The sequence below is a fragment of the Pleurodeles waltl genome, chromosome 2_2, assembly GCF_031143425.1.
Source record: "Pleurodeles waltl isolate 20211129_DDA chromosome 2_2, aPleWal1.hap1.20221129, whole genome shotgun sequence".
Lineage (NCBI taxonomy): Eukaryota > Metazoa > Chordata > Amphibia > Caudata > Salamandridae > Pleurodeles > Pleurodeles waltl.
The window spans coordinates 990,319,748-990,341,561 of record NC_090439.1 but is presented as its reverse complement, the minus strand read 5'-3'; the positions used below and the strand labels follow the sequence as shown (position 1 = coordinate 990,341,561).

Genomic DNA, 21,814 nt, shown 5'->3' with positions numbered 1-21,814 from the left:
GCGCCATAGTCAGATGTTTTCCAAATTAATTTTTGTCTTCTTTTCTTTTTGCATGAAGCCCAAATATGCTTATCAAACTAGGATAATAGTTAAGGATGCCGAAATCTAAATTCAACTGTTTTGTATAATTTGATTGTAAATATATTTATCTGTGATAACTAAATGTATTCTGTCTCTATCATTTATCTGTTACTATTATTATTCTGCATGGTGGTTCTTGAATGTTTAATAATAAATATTCTGTCTAGGCTAAGATTCTTTTGACGGTTTGGTCAGGCTGTATTGGTCCTGTACTTATAACATTTGGCCTTGCTTTTGATTTACGTGATTTTAGCATTGTTAATCTAAAGGGCAATACATGTTTGAACTTTATATAACTGGTGTTGTGATTCATGGCGACATTGGTCATGGTGGGTATATGTTACTGACTCCAAAATTGAAAGCGATGTTTAGTCGATTTGATATTGTTAATGTTGATTGTTAGGATGGTATTTCACTCGTATCGGAGTCCAAATATTTGTGTTAACCTCTAAGAGTAATTGATTGTTACATTGTATGTGTCCCCTTATAAATAAATTAGCAAAAGAAATATAAGGCTGGACACGCCCAATGTAGTCCGAGACTCTTCCGTTCGGGAGTAAGGTTTACTCACTAGAAGGTAGCACATATAAACAAAGGTGGAACATTGGGCTCTCTGTTGTGTCAGCTTAGAGGTACCGGTTCCTTATAGTGTTGGCTGGGTCTCAGCGTGGTCGCCAGGTACACTGCAGAGCCAGAGTTGACTGCTTCCTGACTGGTGCAGCAGGCCTGGACTCCACAGCGGAAGCCCTTGAGGCTCTCTAAGAGTTGGTGTGATCCTGTTGTACTTGCAAAGACCTTAGACGAGGTGTGGTGATATATGGAGGCCTCTCCTCAGTGGAGTCAAGTGGAGCGCAGAGACTCGTGGCAGCAGAGCGTTACTTCCGCCAAGGTGAGGCAGAACCGGAATCTGTACACCGGTTATAAAGCCTGCTTCCGGTCTGCTGAACAGAGCCGTTGTATTCCAGGCTCCATGTTGAGCATGACGTGAACCCTCAGTCTAAGATGGGCGTCTAAAGAAACTTGATGATTGGGGAAAAAAACATGAAAATAAACACAATCAGACATTAAGCACAGAGCATCGAGTCGCCACAGCCGGATAGCAGCCGATGTCTCATCCATCTGGAAGGCAGGGCAGTGTCCGATAAGCACCGGACGTGAGCCGCAAGTGAGTCATTTTAGCAAAAAACTTTAGTTTTCAGTTAACAGAATGATTCATTGCACCTTGTAGTTATTTTACACACCTGCCAACAAATCTAGAGTCCACCACACTGGCGATGTTGTACGTTTTTGAAGTTTTTTAGATCTGGGCCGGGCAGGGGCCGCCTGTGAACGTAGTCAGGCTGCATTTTAAAGTAAACTCTGAGTTTATGTTGCATGTCCATAAACGGATGCCGTGAGATAATGGAAACAGTTACTTATTAAACCAGATTATCTTATAAAACGTGACAGCTACCTTTCCTCGTTTGTTCTTCGGAAGAGCTCCGCAAACACCCCGGGCACAGAAGCCGAGCAGAAATGGGCAATTTCCACGTGAGTACCCCAACAGCCAGGATAGAAACGCTCCTTTGTGTCTACACGCGGCGGGCAATAAACCAGTCAATTATTCGGGGATTTTAAGCAAATCCATGCAGGGAGAATGATCATGGCCTGTATGGCACCAGTGCTCCCTTGAGGTACTACTAGGATGTTTTTTTTTTTTGCTGGCACGAGTTTTCAATGTAATACGAATGTATACCTGGGGCTTCGTGGTTTTAGAGAGATGGTGTATGTTTTAAAAAAAGACAATGTTTTTCATAAAGCGCTTTGCGCCTCACTTCTGCTGATTCGAAGCACTGTAAATAACAGTGTTTCCAAATTTAACAATATTTAGTTCGTCGAAGTCTGAGGATGGAAGTTTAATTCACATCAGTGACCTGCCGATCACTACACGTGGTTAACTCAGCGAACGGCTGCCCCGTAGAAATAGTATTTCGTATTTTAGTCTTATGTTAAGTCTTATTTTAGTCTTATGCTAAGATGTCTTTATGTGTTTTTTTTTTAACCGGACATACAGTTCAGATGGTTTTAAAATAGGACTCGTTGTAGAAGTAAACCGATGCTTGCCGGGTGGTTTAGGGAGTTTTAATACACCGAGTTCTCCAGTAATCTGCAAGGGATGAGCTTGAATCCTGCCCACTCAGCCTTCAATCATTCTGAGGTTGATAAATGTAGTGCCCTTAAACTGATACAACCTGCTATATGTAGCGCTGAGAAGGGCTAAGGTGCGCTACATAAAAACTTCTTCACTATTATTCGTGAGGCGAATAAAAACTAGATACAGGGTTAAAAAGTGTATGTTCTAAACAAATACTCTAACTTAAAGGATTGTGTTTTTTTTCAACGTGGCTGTGCGGGTGTTCGCATCCAATCTCATGCCCTAGGACTGCACACTTCAATGTGTCTGCTTCAGTAACCACGTAGGATGAGATGATGTCTTCTGGACTGGCATGGACAACTCGGACAATACAAACTACTCCCGTCTGTCAGCTACAATCACTTCAGGGCACGTCTGGCGTACCTTAATGTTCGCGTTGGCAATCTCGCCCCTTCGGTAGATCTTAAACAAAAGGTGTGTGATTTCACATGACCAAGCGGAATGCAGAGCGTCCATTGCCCGCACTCAAACGCACCTAGAAACTGATTTGCTTCTTTTAGTGATCCTGTGGCATTGGGACATTGGAATCTAGAAAGCCACATGATTCCAAATCTGCCTCGTGATTTGTATCAATATTGCAGGACACTGTATAATGTCCAGACAGAGGAATAATATTGCAGCAGCGTTATGTTAAGTGATTTGCCAAACACACATACACACACACACACACGCATATATATATAAATATATTACCTAGTGGCATTTGCCACTAGGTAGTTATAGTTAGGATCTAGTTTCTTTAGAAAAATAGTTTTTTTACTTGCCTATATCTTTAGTGCAGGTTAATGAATCTTCACAAAATTTTCCCCCAAAAAATATGACGCTCACTTCAGCTGCTGTTTGGAAAGTTTAGGGGTGATCTGTCAAACGGGAGAACGACAAAAAGAAGGGGTCCCAAAACACATTTTCTTATGTTAATTTCTGTAGGGATTTTGAACAGGAACCAAGGCCGAACCGTTGGGCAGAATTACAGCAAATTTGGCAGAAGCTATCTTTTGCTTGAAAAGAGCCCTTTTTGTTATTTGGTGTAAATCCATTCACTAGCTTTTGAAATATTAAAGATAAACCAAATTTCTAAATATAGGGATGGGAAGGCTCCACCAACCCTCCCAATCTCGGGCTGAGATCTGATTGGCTGCCAACACTTCAACAAGGAAGTGTTGGCAACCATCTTCGAACTTGGTTTGAGTTGAGTCATAAAAAAAAAGATAAAAAATAAGAAAAGGGGCCAGGGTAGGGACAAAAATAATGTTTGCTGTGAATTTTCGACGGGGTTGCGAATCTGAGGCAAAAATGTAAAAATAACTATGTGCGGTCTCCCGCACTTGTTTTACCAAAGCTCCTGGGTGGGCCAGGTCCCGGAGCATATGAAAAATAAAGGAGGGGTTCCATGGGGGCCACCTCCGAGGGCACCTTTTTGCCCCAGGACCACCACCTCCCCAGGGCTCATAGATATAATGATGCGGGCGGACCTGCTTGGCTTCCCTGAGCCTCTGGGACTGCCACCTCCCTGGGGCTACCACTGTATTGTATTGAGGTGGGCAGTACCGTCCCTCCCCCGGCCCCAGGGACTGATGAATCTTCACAAACTTTTGAAAGCAAGTTTTACACTCACTTCAGCTGAAGCCTGGAAGGTTTCATGGTGATTCATCAAGCAGGGGCAGAGAAAAAGTGGATTCCCAAAATGCTTTTTTCCCCATGCAATTTCCCATAGGGATTTTGAACACGACTACAGCCCAAACCATAGATCAGATATACATCAAATTTGGCAGAAAGGTAGATCTTGGTGCATAAAGTGTGCCTTTTGTAATTTGGTGTAAATATGTTGAGTAGTTTTAGAGATATTAAAAGAAAAACTTATTTGTGTATCTAGGGACGCAGTGGAGAGATCTCATGCTGAGATCTGATTGGCTGCCAACACTTCAACCGGGAAGTGTTGGCAGACATTTCGGGACTCAGACTCCACTGAGTCCCAAAAAAAAGTAAAAAAAGAGAAAGTGGGCACATTAGGAATACCCTAACCCCCTAGCCCTGGTGCTGGGGTCCCACAAGGACCCCGCCAGTGCAAAAAAATTATTTTATGAAACGGAAATTTCACCCAAAATCACAAAGGATCTGCAAATCCAGCACTTTAAAAAAAAAAAGTGCAGCCTCCCACACTTGTTTACAGTTTAGATCCCAAATGGTCGAGGTCCGAAGGGCCATGCAGCAATAAAAAAAAGGGGCTGCACAGACCCCCCTTCATGGGCTCATTTGAGCCCTAGGGACCACTACCATACAGGGGCTTGAATTCAAATATGGAAGGGGGGCACTTCAGACACATCTCCAGTGGCTCCTTAGAGCCCCAGGGATCATCACCTCCCCGGGCTTAATTAAATCATTTTGAGGGGCCACATGGACCCCCTCCCCCGGACCCTGGGGACCACCACCTCCCCGGGACCTGTAAAGTAATAAAACATGGGAGGGGACCACGTGCCCCCCTTCCTGGCCATCTATGGCCCCAGGGAGCACCACCTCCCTGGGACCGGTCTGTGCAAACTAAAGAAAGGGGGCCGGATGGCCCCCTCCTGAAGCTAGCAATGGCACTGGGAACTGCCTTCCCCCAGGCCAACTCCCTAGCTCCTGAGGTGCCCACGCAGGGAGATAGCTTTTTGCTGTCGCTTGGCGGGAGCTTTTACAGCTCCTGCCTAGCAAGAGCAACCTGTAAGTCCGCTCCCAGCTGGCAGGAGCAGAAAAACTGCTTTTAAGTGAAGGTAACAAGATAACTATGGGTCTCAGAGAAGTAGAAAGACTGAGGAGGAAGGGCTTCAGTCACAGCAGAGGTGGGTGTGTGGGGATGGGGATGGTGGTGAGTACGTTGTTGCAGCTGTTATGAGCTCTTTCGATAAAGAAGGAGCCATGGGAATTGCAGAGTGTCGGAAGCTAGTTTTTAGTTGTATAGCCCCCCCCCCCCACCACACACACACACATGTTTTGACTGGAACATGATGTGGTTTTGAACTGTACGTACCCTGGGCCCCTGCTAAGCAGGTTCCCAGGGCCAGATCTCTTCCTCCAAAACTATACTTATGATTTGGCACTTCAGCCACCCTTGTTGTAAGTCCCTAGTAAATGGTACCCCTGGTACCTAGGGCATGCCCCCCCCCCCAGAGCTGCAGCACCAATTGTGCCACTCTGAGAGGCCCCACACCAGCCCCATGCAAACTGCCCTTGCAAGTGCATGACAAGGTGTCCCTAAAAATACAAACTCAAGATGGCACTAACACTGCTTGTACTATAGGTAAGTCACCACTCTGAAAGGCCTTCCAACCCTAAAGCAGCACTATAATGCATTTGAGGGCATATATGCATGAGCAGATATGCCCCTACCGTGTCTTTGCCAAACTTTAAGACATAGTAACTGTACAGGGTAGCCATAGCAAATGAATGTGCTGGACACTGGTCTTTAGAGTTCCCCAGCTACACGATGGCCTGTTTCAACCCTGGGTTGTTTGGTATCAAACAACTCAGCATAATAAACCTACATCGATGCCAGTGTTGGATTTATTATAAAATGTACCCAGAAGGCACCTCAGAGGTGCCCCCTGCAAAACCTTACAGCCCTGACATAGTGTCTGACTGGTCTTAACCAGCCTGCCACCACCAGACACGATTCTGGACTCCTGGGGTGACAGCCTTTTGCTCTCAGGAACCAGAACAGAAAGCCTTACCTGCGTGGGCTGCTACATCTTCCCAAGGCAGGCACCTTGCACCAGTGGTCAGCTTCAAAGGCTTTACCACCTTTGAAATCTGACCCCCCACCTCTGCTGCTAGCAGCAGATGGCCGCTCAATAGTTTTTCCCCCACTTTGAGTCAGAAAACCAATAGGAAAACTTAACTAGAGTAGGAGGAGTGGCCCCCTTCAGCCTGCACCACTCCTCAGTTGTGACAGGTGGGGTGACCACTCCATTTAATTTTCCTCCATCTTGGATGGTAGGAAAATATCCAATCAGGGTTAGGGATGTGATCCCTTACCACAGGAAGTGGTCACTTAGTGGGTGTAGCCACCCCAAGTTAGGTGGCCCATTTGCCACTACCAGCTACTCCCCCTAATGGCTACTAAACGCAGTATTTAGCAGGCATCCCTACACCAATAGATCAGATTTGATGGGCACAAGAAGATCAGGAACAAAGAAGACACAAGGCACAAGAACCGAAGTCCTGCTGCACAAAGAAAAAGACACCAAACCCTGCCTGCTGCTCCTAGGCCCTGACAATCACTGCTGAGGTGTCACCTGGAAACCTGAAGGACATTACAAAACCCTCCAGTCTTCTGAAAATTGCCAAAAACCTCCCTCAGAGTAAAAGTATCACTCTCCTGAAATCTGCAAGCAAGGAAGCAGTGAAGTCCAGTTCACTGACCGGCTGCTGACCAACGAACCGAACCCAGCAGCCTGATAACAATCCACACAACAGACCAGAAGGACAAAACCTACCAGTGTGCCAAATGTAGTGGCACTGGGATTTTCAGGGCATGAGACATACCATTGGATACAGGACCCCCAACGTCGAACAACCAGAAGCAAAGTCCACTCCATACTCTCCATACTCTCCAAAGCCCAGAAGCAAGCACCAGTTGAGGGACTTCGGACACCCAAGAATCACCCCCCAGAGTGGCCCTGCTGACCTGCAATCTACCCTCCAAGTAATCTGCTCATGGCTCCAAGGACTCCAAGAGGCACAACTCCTGCCTGACATATCTGCACTGCACCCGGACTCCCTGGCCCCTGCATCATCAAACCAGCAGTGCTCTACGGGTCTCTAACCCCTTGCGACCACTACCTTCCAAGGGGACACACCGGGTTTACCTTTAAGTCCACCTGTGCAATGTGCAGACAGAGTGGTCCCCTTCTCCGTTGTGCACCAGCTCCAAGACTTTCACCTGCTGCTCCCGCTTGAACCAGGAACCACCCAAACTTCTCTAGTTGGCCCACAGGACATCTCAATGACCTCAACCTAAAAATAAAAGGTGACAATTGTGAGAGCATTACCTGATTTTGTATGTATTTTTTAAGATTTTCAAATTCATTCCTATGGTGCGTAATTATGCAAAAAAAGCATATATTTTCTAAACTTAGAAAAATCCTACCAAAAGAAGTACTTACCATATATTGATGATTGTGGCTTAAAAATGTAATAAAAATCTGAATTATTTTTGTAAATTGGTCTCGAGTTATTCTTCTGAGTGTGTGTCCACATTTGATATTGTAAGTACAACAAATGCTTAGCACATCTCCAAGATAAGCCTGACTGCTTGCCCCACACAAAAACAAAGCATTAGGTGGTCTTTTTTTTGCCTCTGGATACCAAAGTTGGGTTGCTTGGACTCTCTGCGCAGTGCACGTCATTTACGTTCACTATATAGAAAGCCAGCCTTCTAAACACAGTACTTGGGTGGGGGGTATGATGGCTGTGGCGCACTGGGAGTTGATAAATGCTTTGGACCACACTACAAAGTTCACAGGACAGATAACATTTTGATTTTACCCTGAGTAGAACTCTTGTTTAGCTTGGTGGGTAGTTCTGTGGTAGGTGGTCTAGGGATGTCTGAGGGCAGCAGAGGAGGCTTAGGTTAGCAATCTGCACCAGGCATATTTGGGGTGACAGCATGATTTGTTAAGGAAATTTAGAGCGTCTGAGAACCAGGGGCTGTTCTTAGGCTTATAGAAACTGTTTTGAGTGTCCTTAATGTGAGATAGGTTGATGGTAACACTCTTGTATTATTGATTAGGATCTTGTGATTATTCACAGGTGACCAAAATGACATACCCACCTGAGGCAAAGAACAAGGCGGTTTGATATGTTCTGAAATACTGGACAACGGTGGATATATTAATTGCTCTACCATTGAGGTCTAATAGGACTAGTTTTCTGACTAGCATTTGTCTGTGGGTGTCAAGCCCAGACACAGAGTTGTGGGAGTGTGGCTCCAAATGAGATTGTTGCTTACTGGTACTCAGTTCTTTTTCCTTTCCTAGTAATTCCCTCCTATGTTAAGCAGCATTGTGACTATAATAGGGAGTATCCATTTCCTCTTGAAAGCAAAGCAAGAGAAAGAGGAGTGGCTACTGCAACCAGCCTTGATCATTGAGAGGAATTATGTTATGTTCTTTGTGAGTATGGCAATATTCTTTTCTCATTACAACTTTGACCCGATCTTCAGATGCCAGTTTAGAAATGATCCAAAAGTGGAATAATGTACTCCTGAGGGAGTGCAATACACCGCTACTATATCATAATAATAATAATAATGCTATAATACATGAGATTCTGTAATCCCTGAATACATTTATTTCTCTAATATCTTTATAATTGCCAACTTGTGATGCACCAAGTTGCTGATTATAAAGAAAAGACTTCAGAACTCAACTGTAATAAGCTAGTACAATCAAGTTCTCATGTCACAAGAGCTAGCAGCTGAGGCGCCAGGCCACAGAGCAGCTGTTTAAAGCAACAAAATTGAAATGTTGCTTTTCTTTGTTCTGCTCTATTTTTCTAGTTTACATTGAATATCAAAAAGAACAGGTTTATTTTTTGCATCTCTTAGATATTTGTAGAAAAGTTAGAATCGTTTTGAATGTTTCTGCACATTCCAAACTACTGCAGCTTTTTTTTCCAGCTGACTTGTATTGAACTGTTTATAATATCTTTTTTCCAACAAATATCTAACAGGTTTTTGACGTGTTTGATTTTATTTGTATAGTGCTTCACACTTCTTGTGAGGCTCAGTTCATACAGGTAGTACTCTATATTTAAAGGTGTGCATCGTTGGATGTTGCATTTGCAGTGTTCCCTATATGGAAAGTGTATCGGTGATGGGCGTGAATTACTAAAATGGTGCCCTTATCTTGTCTTGGATACTGGTGCTTAAAGTGTGGCAGGATTAGTTGATTGCTATGAGTAATGCTACAGGTCTACTGTAATTTGTCATTGGGTGTGTGACTGCTGAACCATCAGCCCTTACAGGCACCTAACCGGTATATTTAGAGAGAACTTATGTTCAGGAGGAGAGAGATCCACCAGGATGGTCTGCATTTGATGCCTTCTCTGAACCAAGCTGGGATTGTGCTTCTGGAATTCAAAGTCCTTTTCTGTGCGCATGTGGTAGGAGGCTTGCTTGGGACCTGTAAGGCTGGACTGTATTAAAGTAATATCCTATGCCAGACAGTTGCGGTACAATCCTAGCTTATAACGTTTTTTCACCTTGGGTGGTGAGGAATGGCAGATCTCTTTGAGGACTGGAAACATGATCCCTAGGTATTCAGTAGGCAACTCTGGGTTACAAACTATTCAAGCTTTAAGATATTTCAGCAGTAAGTACAATAATTAACTGAACTGTGGTATCAGTCAAAGATGAGCCTGGTCCTTTCACAATAGTGACCTCTTAATCTCCTTTTTGGGCCCCTCTCTCTCTCTCTCTCTCTCTCTTCTCAGTTCAGATCCTGACCTTTCTACGTTCATTACTTTGCCTGCTTTACGATGGCAGTAATACCACTGTGGTCTGATGGTTGAGTGGCAGGTCCCCCCTGCAAGACACAGCTACAGATTAGCAGAGGCAGTTTGCCTGTAAATTCACGGCACACTCACCCAATTATTCTCTTCATGTTAATGGACTCTATTCACAAATATATTTCCACAACAACGTCACTAATCTTGCGCCACAAAAACTTCCCTTTAAAAAGGTGAAGTACCAGTCCTGATTCACGGTACTTGAGCGGGGGAAATTTTACATTTACAAAATGTATTTACACTCTTGGAAAATCCATGAGTATAGTCAATGTTGTGCACTAATGGGTGTACCTCTTGCAAGGTTCACCAATCTAGAACCTGGCGAAAGTCTCATCTGGTCACGTGCAGTTGTGTCTTTCCTGGGTGGAAATTAGGGAGGGAACAAAATCAACAAACAGTGGAACTATATTTGTGTATACGGTATTCAGGACACAAGGTTTATGTCAGATGATATTTTTCCTTAGGATATTCCGATATACAACCTCGGGCTGAACTCGGCCATGACAAATGGTACCTGTAACCTACCCGGAGAGAGGCCTGCCAGTATGTAACCAGCACCTCCAAACCAATCCTTCATGTCTTTTATCGCCTTCAATGAACTTTCTACCTGAAAATACACAATGCCGTCATCCGGAGGAGCGCGTTCACTCCCCTAACGCACTCGGTGTAAAGCAGACACGCCTCTGGCCTCTGTCCGGTTAGTCACAGTCCCTGCTGCCCGGATCACAGGAAGGATGGCACGTGGCTAGAAAAGCGCATTTATTTCTAATGACCTTTCGAGCAAATTGCCATTCTTTGAGAACTACACAGTGTTTCAAAAATAAACATGTATGCCCTTCGAGTGTACTTTCTAAATGTTGGCGTTTACGATGTCAGCAGGGGCGTAGCTACCATTAGCGAAGCGGGTGCAGTGGCACCGGGGACCAGAGCACTGAGGAGCCCATTGAACCCTGACAATTGCTGCATTTTAACACCCCAGCAGCAGTCCAAGGGACTATTTCCCTTGCTTGCACCAGGACCCATTATGTACTTGCAATAGTACTCGACCTAAGCGTGCACATGAAAGAGTCTCACTATTATATACAGAAATAAACATTATTTTTTTTTACAAATACCGTCAATTCTCTCTCTTTTTATGTAGAGCGTTCACGCTTTACTGATGTATTTAGTATGGATTTCATATATTGCTGCAGACTCGTTCTGGGTACTTCTTTCAGTGAATGTTTCCCCTAGCACGTAATCCGTCCACCAATGTCACTCACCTTATTTGCATTACCAAAGTGTCATTTTAGCATCTAACTTCCTTTGATGAGTGGTTTGCAGCAGCTTCTATATCAAATTCCGTACAGTGGCTCGCTGACCAGAAGGGCCATTTACCTTAGGGTTGGCTTCCAGAACCTCACGGTGCAGGCAACCACCTGCGTTGCAGGTTATGTCGCAAATATGGGTGCGGGGGAATGCCCGATGAGTATGATGGGGCATGTAGGATGCCTTTCGGGGGGACCAGGGTTACGTCTAGAAGGATGTGGAGCAATATGTTTCCTTCATCCAGATGCAAGGGTGCAAGAGCTTGCACTGCAGCTTTGAAGTCACTTGTAGGAAGGAAGAGTTTCACTGTTTTCAGAAGGCAGAGCTGGTACCTTGGTCTTCTTGGCGATGTGTTCCTTGAGGGAGCGGCCATTGTCCAGAGTGTCTCAGAATGACATGGTATTAGATAACAACTGGCGGAGGAAGTCATCAAGTTCATGTTGAGTCAAGTTTCGATGAGTTGTGTTTTTTTAGCCCAGTTGAGTTTCAGATGGGAGTTGGACATCCAGGTATGAATAAGGTGGAGCAGTGTTTGAGTTTCTGAATATCAAGCGCAGAAGGGACTTTTATGTAGAGTTGTGTTCTGTCAGTGAGTTCGTGAATTTTGGTGGGAATGTTGTTGTGGGGGGTTAAAATGTACACCATTTAGATGCTGAAGGTGACAGGGGGCGGGCTGGATGGATGCCCAGAGTCCCTCGGTGGTATTTTATATAATTGTCTGCGTCCTGTTTAGCAAATTTCAATCCAAATAGAAGGTAGAATTTGGAAGATAGATTTGTGTTTTAGATAGATTATGTCACACACCTAAAAAAAAAAGCAATAATGCATGCCGCGCCTACGTTATCACGTCTGTTTCATCACATTTTATTACTTTATTGAACACTGCAATTAGGGATGTTCGTTTACCTATGATTCATTGTGAGTACACTTAGAAGGACACAAAAATTAGAGATTGGTTTTATGCCTTTGGTGCCAGTGTGTAACTATCTTAGAATCCAAAGTCCAAATAAATAAAGACTCCCAGTTATTCGGCTTTATAAAACTAACACTATTCACATCTACAGTGTTAATCTCCCTGAAAGTGCTCAAGTGTGAAATCAAACAGAGCGCGTTCAGTTTTTAAATATTTAAATCTTGGAAGTGAAATATTCGGTTTAAATGCCGGCTTCCCTTCTTCACTAGATTTTGTGACATTCACTGAATGCCCCTGTGTCTCAGTTTTATTATCTGCTAGGTGTTGCAAGTGAGTTAGAAGGCATGATGTCTATGCCTAGTGGATTCAGAAGAATAGAAACAAATAGATAAATAAAGTTAGTTTATTTGTAACTTTATCTGCAGGTGTCTTTGTAAACTAGTTTCAAAATAGTAAGCTTTATCTGCAGGTGTCTTTGTAAACTAGTTTCAAAATACTAATTTATTTAAGTAATAGATGCTGTACTGATGGAAAGAGATTGTCTGAACAGTTTAACCCATCATCGTGTCACTAAGCCTCTGAAAAGGGTTGTATATTTTCCAAGGAACGTGGCTATGTACTTGAGAATAGTACATTTGTACTTGTATTTATCTTCACAATAGTGTGAAAGTAGATATTCTGGCTGTGATATGTTAGTGAGACGATATTTTTGAACACAATATTCTAATATTCTGGTAGGGTACCATGAAAATGTGGCAAACAGCACAGAATCACCAACATAAGGTTTTGTGGCATGAAAAACTCAAAGAGAGCTCTTAGAATATTTGTTGTGCGTGACAGCTACAAAAAAATCCAAATATGGTGACAATTTTCGTATTAATCGAAGACTGAAAGTTTAACAAGCAAATACACTTTGGAAACTTTCAACGCTGACAGACTTGTGGCAAGTGACAAAAGTGTATCCTCCACAGATGCATTCAGATCAAGCGGGTTCTGACTTCCATATGACGAGCAGCTGGTGTTCCATAGATGCACGGCTACATGTGATCCTCAGATAGCAGCAAAAGGAGCAAAGTGACTATAGCTCTATACTGCAGTCATGGCAGGAGAGGTGAGCTACCGGCTCTATTTTCTGTCTTGAAGACCAGGAGCTTGAACACAAAATCGGTACTTGACCAAAACAATGAAGTCAATGTGGGTAACTTACTTTTAATCCCTTGGCCACAACTTAACAGGTAAACTAACCCTTCCTTTCCAAGCAAGACTTTGACTAAATCTGTCTGTAATTGGCCAGCTGTCAATGACGTAGGGCATACAAACTTTTTCACAGGCAAATCTGTGATCACTTTTGGTTAAAAAAAAAACATAAGTGTTCTGTATCCCAAAAGCAACAAAAACATTAGTGCTGCAGAACATCAGTGTCTATTATCAATGCCAGAAAGTTGTGTCGTTCTCTTGCATCTCACCCGTTCTGTTCCTACGTTCCCAAGAACATAATCCAGCCTTGCCGTGGACCTTGGATTCAAAGGCACCCCAGTAAAGCCGACTTGTGCGCCTCTGGATCCCCTCCGTTCGCATCGGCTCTCCCAATACAGTATCCAGTGAGAAATTCAATTTTCCCTCTTGCACAAATGTTGCTGTGCGCCTACAGCCATGCATCAAATCAACCATCAAATGATGCTGCTACATCCATGATTATGTTATTAACGAGTTGAGTCTCCAAGTACAATGGCATAGTGAAAGCAGATCTCTTACAGACACAACACCAGGTGGCTCATGCATTAACCCCAGTACGTATTTGGAACTATGTTCTCAGTAAAACTAAACAAATTAGGGCCTTGGGCTGAATCAAAAAATGTTATTCCACAAGTGCGGTCTGTTTCATCGAATATCGAATGTCCTTTTTTGGCGTAGAGAATGCTTTATTTTGGAGTGTGTTCACTCTCCGTTACTGAGGGGCATACAGTATTTCTACTGGAACATGTGGGTCCAGGATAAATTGTCCCCAAAACACCCATATTTCTAGAACGGTCACACGGAGAGATACAACGGTGCTTGTTAGTTTGCTGGCTTATCAGATGCTATCAAAGTGGAGGGATATCATCTGCCAAGACTAGGCACCCTATATTTGCAGACCCTGTGATATGCTGGCGCCACTCATATTTCATACCACACCACTCTGGCCTGCAGAACACTCCTGAATATATTTAGAGTAAACCCTGTACAAAAAATTAGTATTTTAGACAAAATATCAAGTCCTAAATGTCGAGTGGACAAAATATCATATCAAAAATATCGAAGGCAAGAATATTGTGAAAGTAAGTTTCTACGGGTATGTAAAGTTTTATTACACTTACATCTATATATATGTAATGTAACCAAATATATAACTTCATCGTATGTAAATGTGATACTAAGAATATTAATCCATATTTACCTATTTGCACATACCTTCTCAATATTTTGATTCTTATTTTTTTTGACACAACATTCTGTCCACTGGCTATTTTTGTCCTTGATATTCTGTCAGTGATCCATAGGTGCTACCCCAGTTTATAAACAAAAGAAATAGCATTATTTAGGGGTATGGATTGAAGATCGGGGTTCTTTCAATAAACACTGAGCCTACTTAAACACTAAATCCATCTCCTTGATACATGCTATTCACTGCCTCTATAATAATCGTGAAGCCAATTTCAATTAAATCATTACTTTCAGTTATAAATGGGAAAAATCTCCTTTCTTTTGGTAATATCCTGGCAGCCTTTGCAGGGAAATTAGGTTCTAGGGTAGATCAACACAGTGCAAGTTGTTTTCATTTTTGTTTACCTAAGTCAACTAGCCAATTTCAAATTAGACATGAATTTAACTTGCAGCAACCATGGTTAGAATTAATGCTTAAATATCTGGTCAGCTGCTTCCCAATGCAACATGACAAGGGATATTCTCCTAGAGCTCTTATCAGGCATGCACATTCAATAAACCACTCGATTTATATACTGTGCACTTTAAAGCTGCCCACGTTATGGGATTCCTTGGATTAGCAGTGGTATTTCTAAGCAACATTGAGGCACTCAATACAAAACAATATTCAGATAACATTGGGTACAGTTTCTCTAAAATTAAACTATTACATTAATTACAGTGACCTTTGCCAAAATCAACAAGGCACAGCTTCACGCTCATGCTCAACTGCTCAACTTACAGATGTAATTCTAAATGTTGCGCTGTGCGGGTGTAAATTTCAATCACCACTACACATTGTGGCCCGTATTTATACTTTTTGACGCTAAACTGCGCTAACGCAGTTTAGCGTCAAAAAGTTTTGCGCCGGCTAACGCCATTCTGAAGCGCCATGCGGGCACCGTATTTATTGAATGGCGTTAGCCGGCGCTAGCAGACCGGCGCTGCCTGGTGTGTGTGGAAAAAAACCACGTACCCCAGGCAGCGCCGGCGTAGGGAAAAATGGCGTTAGGGCGTCTTAAAAATGGTGCAAGTCAGGTTGACGCAAAAAAATCGCCTCCACCCGATTTGCGCCATTTTTAACGACGCCCAGACGCCATTTACATGACTCCTGTCTTAGTAAAGACAGGAGTCATGCCCCCTTGCCCAATGGCCATGCCCAGGGGACTTCTGTCCCCTGGGCATGGTCATTGGGCATTGTGGCATGTAGGGGGGCACAAATCAGGCCCCCCTATGCCAAAAAAAAAAATATATTTTTTTATTTTTTTATACTTACCTGAACTTACCTGAATGTCCCTGGGATGGGTCCCTCCATCCTTGGGTGTCCTCCTGGGGTGGGCAAGGGTGGCAGGGGGGGTCCCTGGGGGCATGGGAGGGCACCTCTGGGCTCATTTTGAGCCCACAGGTCCCTTAACGCCTGCCCTGACCCAGGCGTTAAAAAGAGGCGCAAATGCGGGGTTTTTTGCCCCGCCCACTCCCGGGCGTGATTTTTGCCCGGGAGTATAAATACGACGCATTTGCGTCGCAGTCATTTTTTTAGACGGGAACGCCTACCTTGCATCTCATTAACGCAAGGAAGGCGTTCACGCAAAAAAATGACGCTCTTTCCTCATACTTTGGCGCTAGACGCGTCTAACGCCAAAGTATAAATATGGCGTTAGTTTTGCGCCGAATTTGCATCGAAAAAAACGACGCAAATTTGGCGCAAACGGAGTATAAATATGCCCCTGTATCTCTTTGTCCGTCATTAATAGTGCAATGACGGGAAGGACTTGAGCTGCTTTTTCTTAAAGCACTGGATGCTGCCAAGTAACAGCGGCGGTGAGATTAGCAGTGAGTGGGGAGAACGTCCACATGACAATGTTAGTGAGCTTCATGGATGGAGATCCACCCCATGTTTGAGTGGAGAAGAGGATATTACAAACTAACATCAGGGCCGGACTGGCCGCAGCGGGCATCAGGCGTTTTCCCAATAGACCGGAAGGGTGGGGGCCCGCTTTTCAGCGGCGGGGGGCAGTTTTGCAGCAGTGCTGCAATATCGGCCCTCAGTAACAAAGGAGCAAACGCAGCAGCGCTTGGTGACCCCCGCACCCCTCCCCGACCCAGGGGCTGGTCTGACAAAAGTGCCAGGGCTGCTTTGGGTTCCCGGTTCATACATTCTGGTTTGGTAATTAATGATTGCTCATGGGAAACCTTTTTTATTTATAACTGAAGCTCAAATGTTGAATTTTAAATTTCGGTCCAATTTTATTAACTTTTAAAAAACATCGGCTATCTATGTATTAGAAGTACTTTATGTGTTGATTTGTTGCACTACTGTATAATGTTAATTAATTCACAATAAACTACTGATTGATTGACTGATTGATCACTTGTTAATGGAAAACGCAGAGCGTGCATCATGTTAAGTTTTAAGATAGCACCGATCCCTCCCAAGCCGAGGTCATAAAGGACAGATAAGACTTTCCTGTTCCTTCTTTTAATCTACTTTCCCTTTTGGGTTCAGTGCTCCAAGGACTGACTGTTCTGCTGGGATTCTTTGATGTGTCCTTCTTCCGGCTCTCTGAACGGAGGTGATAACCTCTTGTAAACTGATTTGAGTACATGATGCATTAAGGTACCCTTCGCTCTCAACCTAGGGTTCGAATTTGAGACATCTGCCTGTTTGTTTGCAACATATTGAGATATAAAAGAGGCAAATAATCTGTGTGTTTTAAGGAATAGTAGTCTGGTCACCGCCCTTCGTCTTTGTGTAATTTTCTCCCCCTCCCTGGAGAGAAATGCCTTACTTTGTTTAGGATCAATTTCCATTCAGACAGCTCTCCATGAAGTTCTCTACTAAGATTTCTTCTCTGTTACCGTCCCATAATCACTAGTTTTCTACTTCTGAGGTGTTCAGCTGTTTTTAAGCATGATATGGCAACTCCTCTTTTGGGAAAGACTCTTCTTTTGACCCCAGAATATTTATTAACTTCACACAAAATTCAAGTAGTCACTGGCTTCCAGTTTCAAGACTATCATGTCCTATGGCATTCTTGAAAAGTTCCAGGACAATGCAACAAGGAGAGTAATGGCCTCCACCTGCTCAAGCTAAACATTGAGAAAACCATGCTAATGTTTATAAGAGGATGAGATGACCACTGGAGCGCTGTGTTTCAGAACCTTGAACTGGGGGATCTCATTCAAGCCATGGTGAATAACGTTGGATACAAAAATAATTGAGTCATTTCTCTTAATTCTCAAATCTCTGCTATTTTCTTCAGCTGAGTTCTTCCATCTCGAGATTCTGTACAGAATACTTCCGGTCTGCCCTGCTGCTACCAATAATTCTATAGTGACTGCACTTGTGGGCTCTCCATTGGACTATGAGAATTTTCTTTATGCATGGCTCCCCAGGACTTATCAACAAGTCAGAATACCGCGAATACAGCTGTCTGTCTTGTATGAGGAGCATTATATTGCCGATTTTTGTTTCTCCAGCTTGCCTGACAGACGAAGCTTGTGTTTAAGAACCTGGAAAAGTGGTGTTTCTCATTCTAGTGCTGACAACGATTCCATGTGAGTGGCATTTTTGCCGATTCATGACAACATTCATCTGAATATATGCGGTCTATAAAACAAAGAGGCCATACGTTTCTGGGTTTGAGCTTTATGTTGATATGAACTTGTGAGGGTCCAAATGTCGCTCTAATTGGGAACACATTTTGGGGATCCTAAGAGCCAGCCCTCTTATTTACAATAATTAACTTGGAAGTCAAAGCTAAAAGGCATTGATGCTTCTACACGCCAGGACTTCCAGGCCTTGCAGTGATCTGAGTTTCATGTGGCGACCACATTTATTTACAAGTCCTTGTCATTTGTATATCACTTTATTGCCACAGGGGTGCTCTTGAATTGTAGGCCAGAGCTTGCATCTGTGTTTGGAAGGTGCATGGCTATCATGTACCATAAGTGTGAAAAGGTTTGTGTTATAAGTAAAGGCCAGGGATGTGCTTCAGTCATGTTGCTTCGTACAGGAGACATCTATGCAAACTAGGGTCATGACAGAAGTATTGCGCATTGCAGTCCTGATCTTTGCCTCATGGCTGAAAAGTGTCTGTATTTTGTGTGTCCTAGGTGGAAAGAGGTTGGCGTTATATGTGTAGCCCAATCCTGTCACAGATCCAGCAAGTGTGTTAGCTAGTGCCACACAAAGGTGTTTTGGGCTGAAGAGGAGTCATCTACATTGACATATGCGGCCCAGTCCGTCGGATTGCTAGTGTCACTTGGCACGCATGATTGTAAGGTGCATGAGTGTGGTGAGTCCTAAATTTGAAAAGCTTTGTGTGAATCTATAGTGAGCACGAGAGATGAGTTCCAATTGTGTTGTGCCAACCACGATGCAGCATCTATGCACGACATTGTCTGAGAAAGGTGTGTTACTATGTAGAAACCCCCACTCATTGTCATACACACCTTGATGAGCTCCTGAGTCAACTATAAAGTGTTACCAATGATATCCTGTGCAAAAGTAACACCGGCCTGGATAAGGTATAAATGATACACAGAGTTACTCTTTGTCAGTATCCCACGCAGTGTCTACCAAGAAGAGCTAGAAAGACATATGCAGTTTGATAGTTGGGAAATTACTCAGAGCTCCCACCCACAGAGGTTCATCCAGATTAGGTATAACAAGATATATATATATATATATATATATATACATATATACGTATATATATATGTATATATATATATATATATATATATATATATATATATATATATATATATATATATATATAATTCTCACCAAAAATAAACCATCGCACTCCAGGAAGTTCCTTTTCCAGCTTTTAATTGTTTAGTGAACAGTGCTTCCACCACCTAACGCGTTTCAACCTCACCAGGTCTTGATCACAGGCCTGGTGAGGTCGAAACACGTTAGGTGGTGGAAATCATTAGGAGTTGTGGTCGCCAACTCTGTTGTCAGCATTGGCAGCAAGAGCGCACGTCTATGAGTGGACTTTTGGTGATATATATATATATATATATATATATATATATATATATATATCTCCACGGTCCCGCTCGTACATTTGTCCAGCTCCCAAGAGAGGTGGAGTGCAAGGCCAGACAAGCACATTGGTCCAAATATATCAAAAGTCCAAAATCGTAAAGGAAGCACTCACTCAGGCGTGAAGTTAATCGCAATCTTTAATCACCCTCCATAACGCGTTTCGGCCGTACCCTCGGCCTTGTTCACTTTGAACCGACACCGATTACGTGATCCATCGAGAGAGAACAATACACACACTATTTGTCAGATCCACCCATGTGAAGAAAACTATAGTATACAGTGGTAAATCAGAGTACTGAGGCTGCACCATAGAGATATTCGGCCTGTCATTAAATTAAAAGTGGTATTTTAATTCATGACTGTGCTTGAAGGATACAGCTTATCACATGTTTGGAGAAGATGGGAGACCATGAAGCTCCTAGATGCGCAATACACCTTTTGGAGGGTTTGACAGAATTTCTAGTGCTTCAAAGGCTAAACTGATTAGCCTGTAAACTGATGGGATTTTACAACTGTTGCAGGTGAAATCATATCTAGCCGCTCTCTAATACCCTCCACTGATTACTCCCAGGTGTGAGTCAATGATTCTTTTTCAATCATTGCATCCCATACCTTTCTTCAAGGGTGCTAAGAGCCACAGATGCAAACTCTTTAAGGGTTCTAGGACTTTGTACCACAGTTTTTACGAGAAAACAATAGCAGTGAAAGAAGGCTTTGCTAAAACTCATTCACTGTCACCTATGGTACTTTGGAAAGCCCTCAGAAAGTCACAGACCAAATTCATATTCACATCATAAACATACCAATTGGTGACAAAGTCAACCGGTCTCGATTTGAAGCATTAGCATTCGATTGCGATATCCCTGAAAAGCTGCAATTAGTCCCTACCTGTGAGAAACATGGGTTTTTAGTTGGGGGGGAGATAACTTTCTTAAACAACAACGACAATCCCTGTCAGGGTGAACCACAAAAGTCACTAATTTAACATGTGCTTAACCCGCTGGTAGTTTGCCAGACTTAATTTAGAGGCTATGTGTAATGTATTTATGAAAACACAGCGCAAGAAAAATCCCACACCAATTTAGAAATATAGAGTACAATTGAACAAATGTAACGAGATAAAATGACAAAAATCCCATCAGTATAAGTAGAGATATTCACTTTTAGGTAAGTATAGCACCTAAAAGCACAAAGCACCACTAGCGGTCATTTGGTCATGCAGGCCAGGAAAAAGTCACAAGTTCAGGCCAACTACAATGGACAGCGGACCAGATACAGGGACCAGGTTAGTCTAGATGAAAGAATTGCCTTCTCAAAGTCAACACAAAAAGTCCAGTTTGCATGGAGGAGGCCACGAGGAGCAGGGAGAGAGTCACAGACTGTCATTACTGTAGCACGAAGAGCAAGCCCAGCATCGCAGATGGTTGTTTCTGTAGTGTGAAAATCCTATCAGGCGTCGTGGATGGTCGTTGCTGGAGCTTCACATTTGCAGTCACTGTGGGCTGTCGATGCTATAGCGTGCAGTGCAGAACTCACGCTGCTGGTCGTCGCTGTAGCGGGAAGAGACAGGCCAGCCAGAGCTTCATGCTGGCAATCGTCATGGGCGGTGAGATCTCAGTGCAATCTGTCCCGTTTGTGGTCAAAAATAGCTCAAAACATCCAATTTCTCTTTCTTCTTAAATGAATCCCCCCTGATGCAACCAAGGGCCTAGGACCTGGGGAGGCTCCTCTTGGGGATCAGGGGCTCACTCTTGCAGAGGTCAGTAGCACTTAGGCAGGTCCACTTGCAAGTCCAGGCAGGTCTAGTTGCAGCAGGTCAGATGAGCATTTGCAGGGAGGCCTCTGGAGAATGTTGCGTCCCTGTAGGTTTGAACAGGAGGCAGTCAGCAGTCCAGAGTGTACTGAAGAGTTGGTATGAGGGTCCATTATTTATACCTGGTGCCAGCTTTGATGTGGGAGAAACATCTAGACTTCCCCTCACATCTGGTTCTGGAATTTCCTTCCTTCCCTGCAATGGGTCTGATGGGTCTGGGATGACAATAGACTAGCGTGAAGTCACTTGTAAGTGTACTAAGGCAGCCCCTTTGAAGTGCAGGTGTAATAGATGACAGCTCTGCCCCTCCCATCCTCACAAGATGGCCCATCCTAAAAACACCTAGTCCCCCTTTGTATCACTGTTTAGGAGGGATACAAAAAGGCCAACTGCCAACTACCCTTAGCTATGTGATGCAGGGCACAGACTGCATGC

The 21,814-nt window shown here is 43.5% G+C and overlaps 1 protein-coding gene across 2 annotated transcripts in view; it reads left to right on the top strand.

Annotated features, from left to right (window-relative positions):
- Window positions 1-1,034: 1,034 nt before the first annotated feature.
- The window catches only part of ANXA13 (annexin A13), a 126,263-nt gene continuing 105,483 nt past the window's right edge, over window positions 1,035-21,814 (top strand). Inside the window, exon 1 of one of the 2 annotated variants that reach the window (XM_069220713.1) lies at window positions 1,035-1,246. Coding sequence is in view for 1 of the 2 variants with exons in the window: in XM_069220712.1 (XP_069076813.1) it covers window positions 1,597-1,611 (15 nt within the window). In the remaining variant the exon portion in view is untranslated. Of the gene's footprint in view, window positions 1,247-1,439; window positions 1,612-21,814 lie in introns of those variants that run through there. The other variant, XM_069220712.1, reaches the window with a different exon arrangement.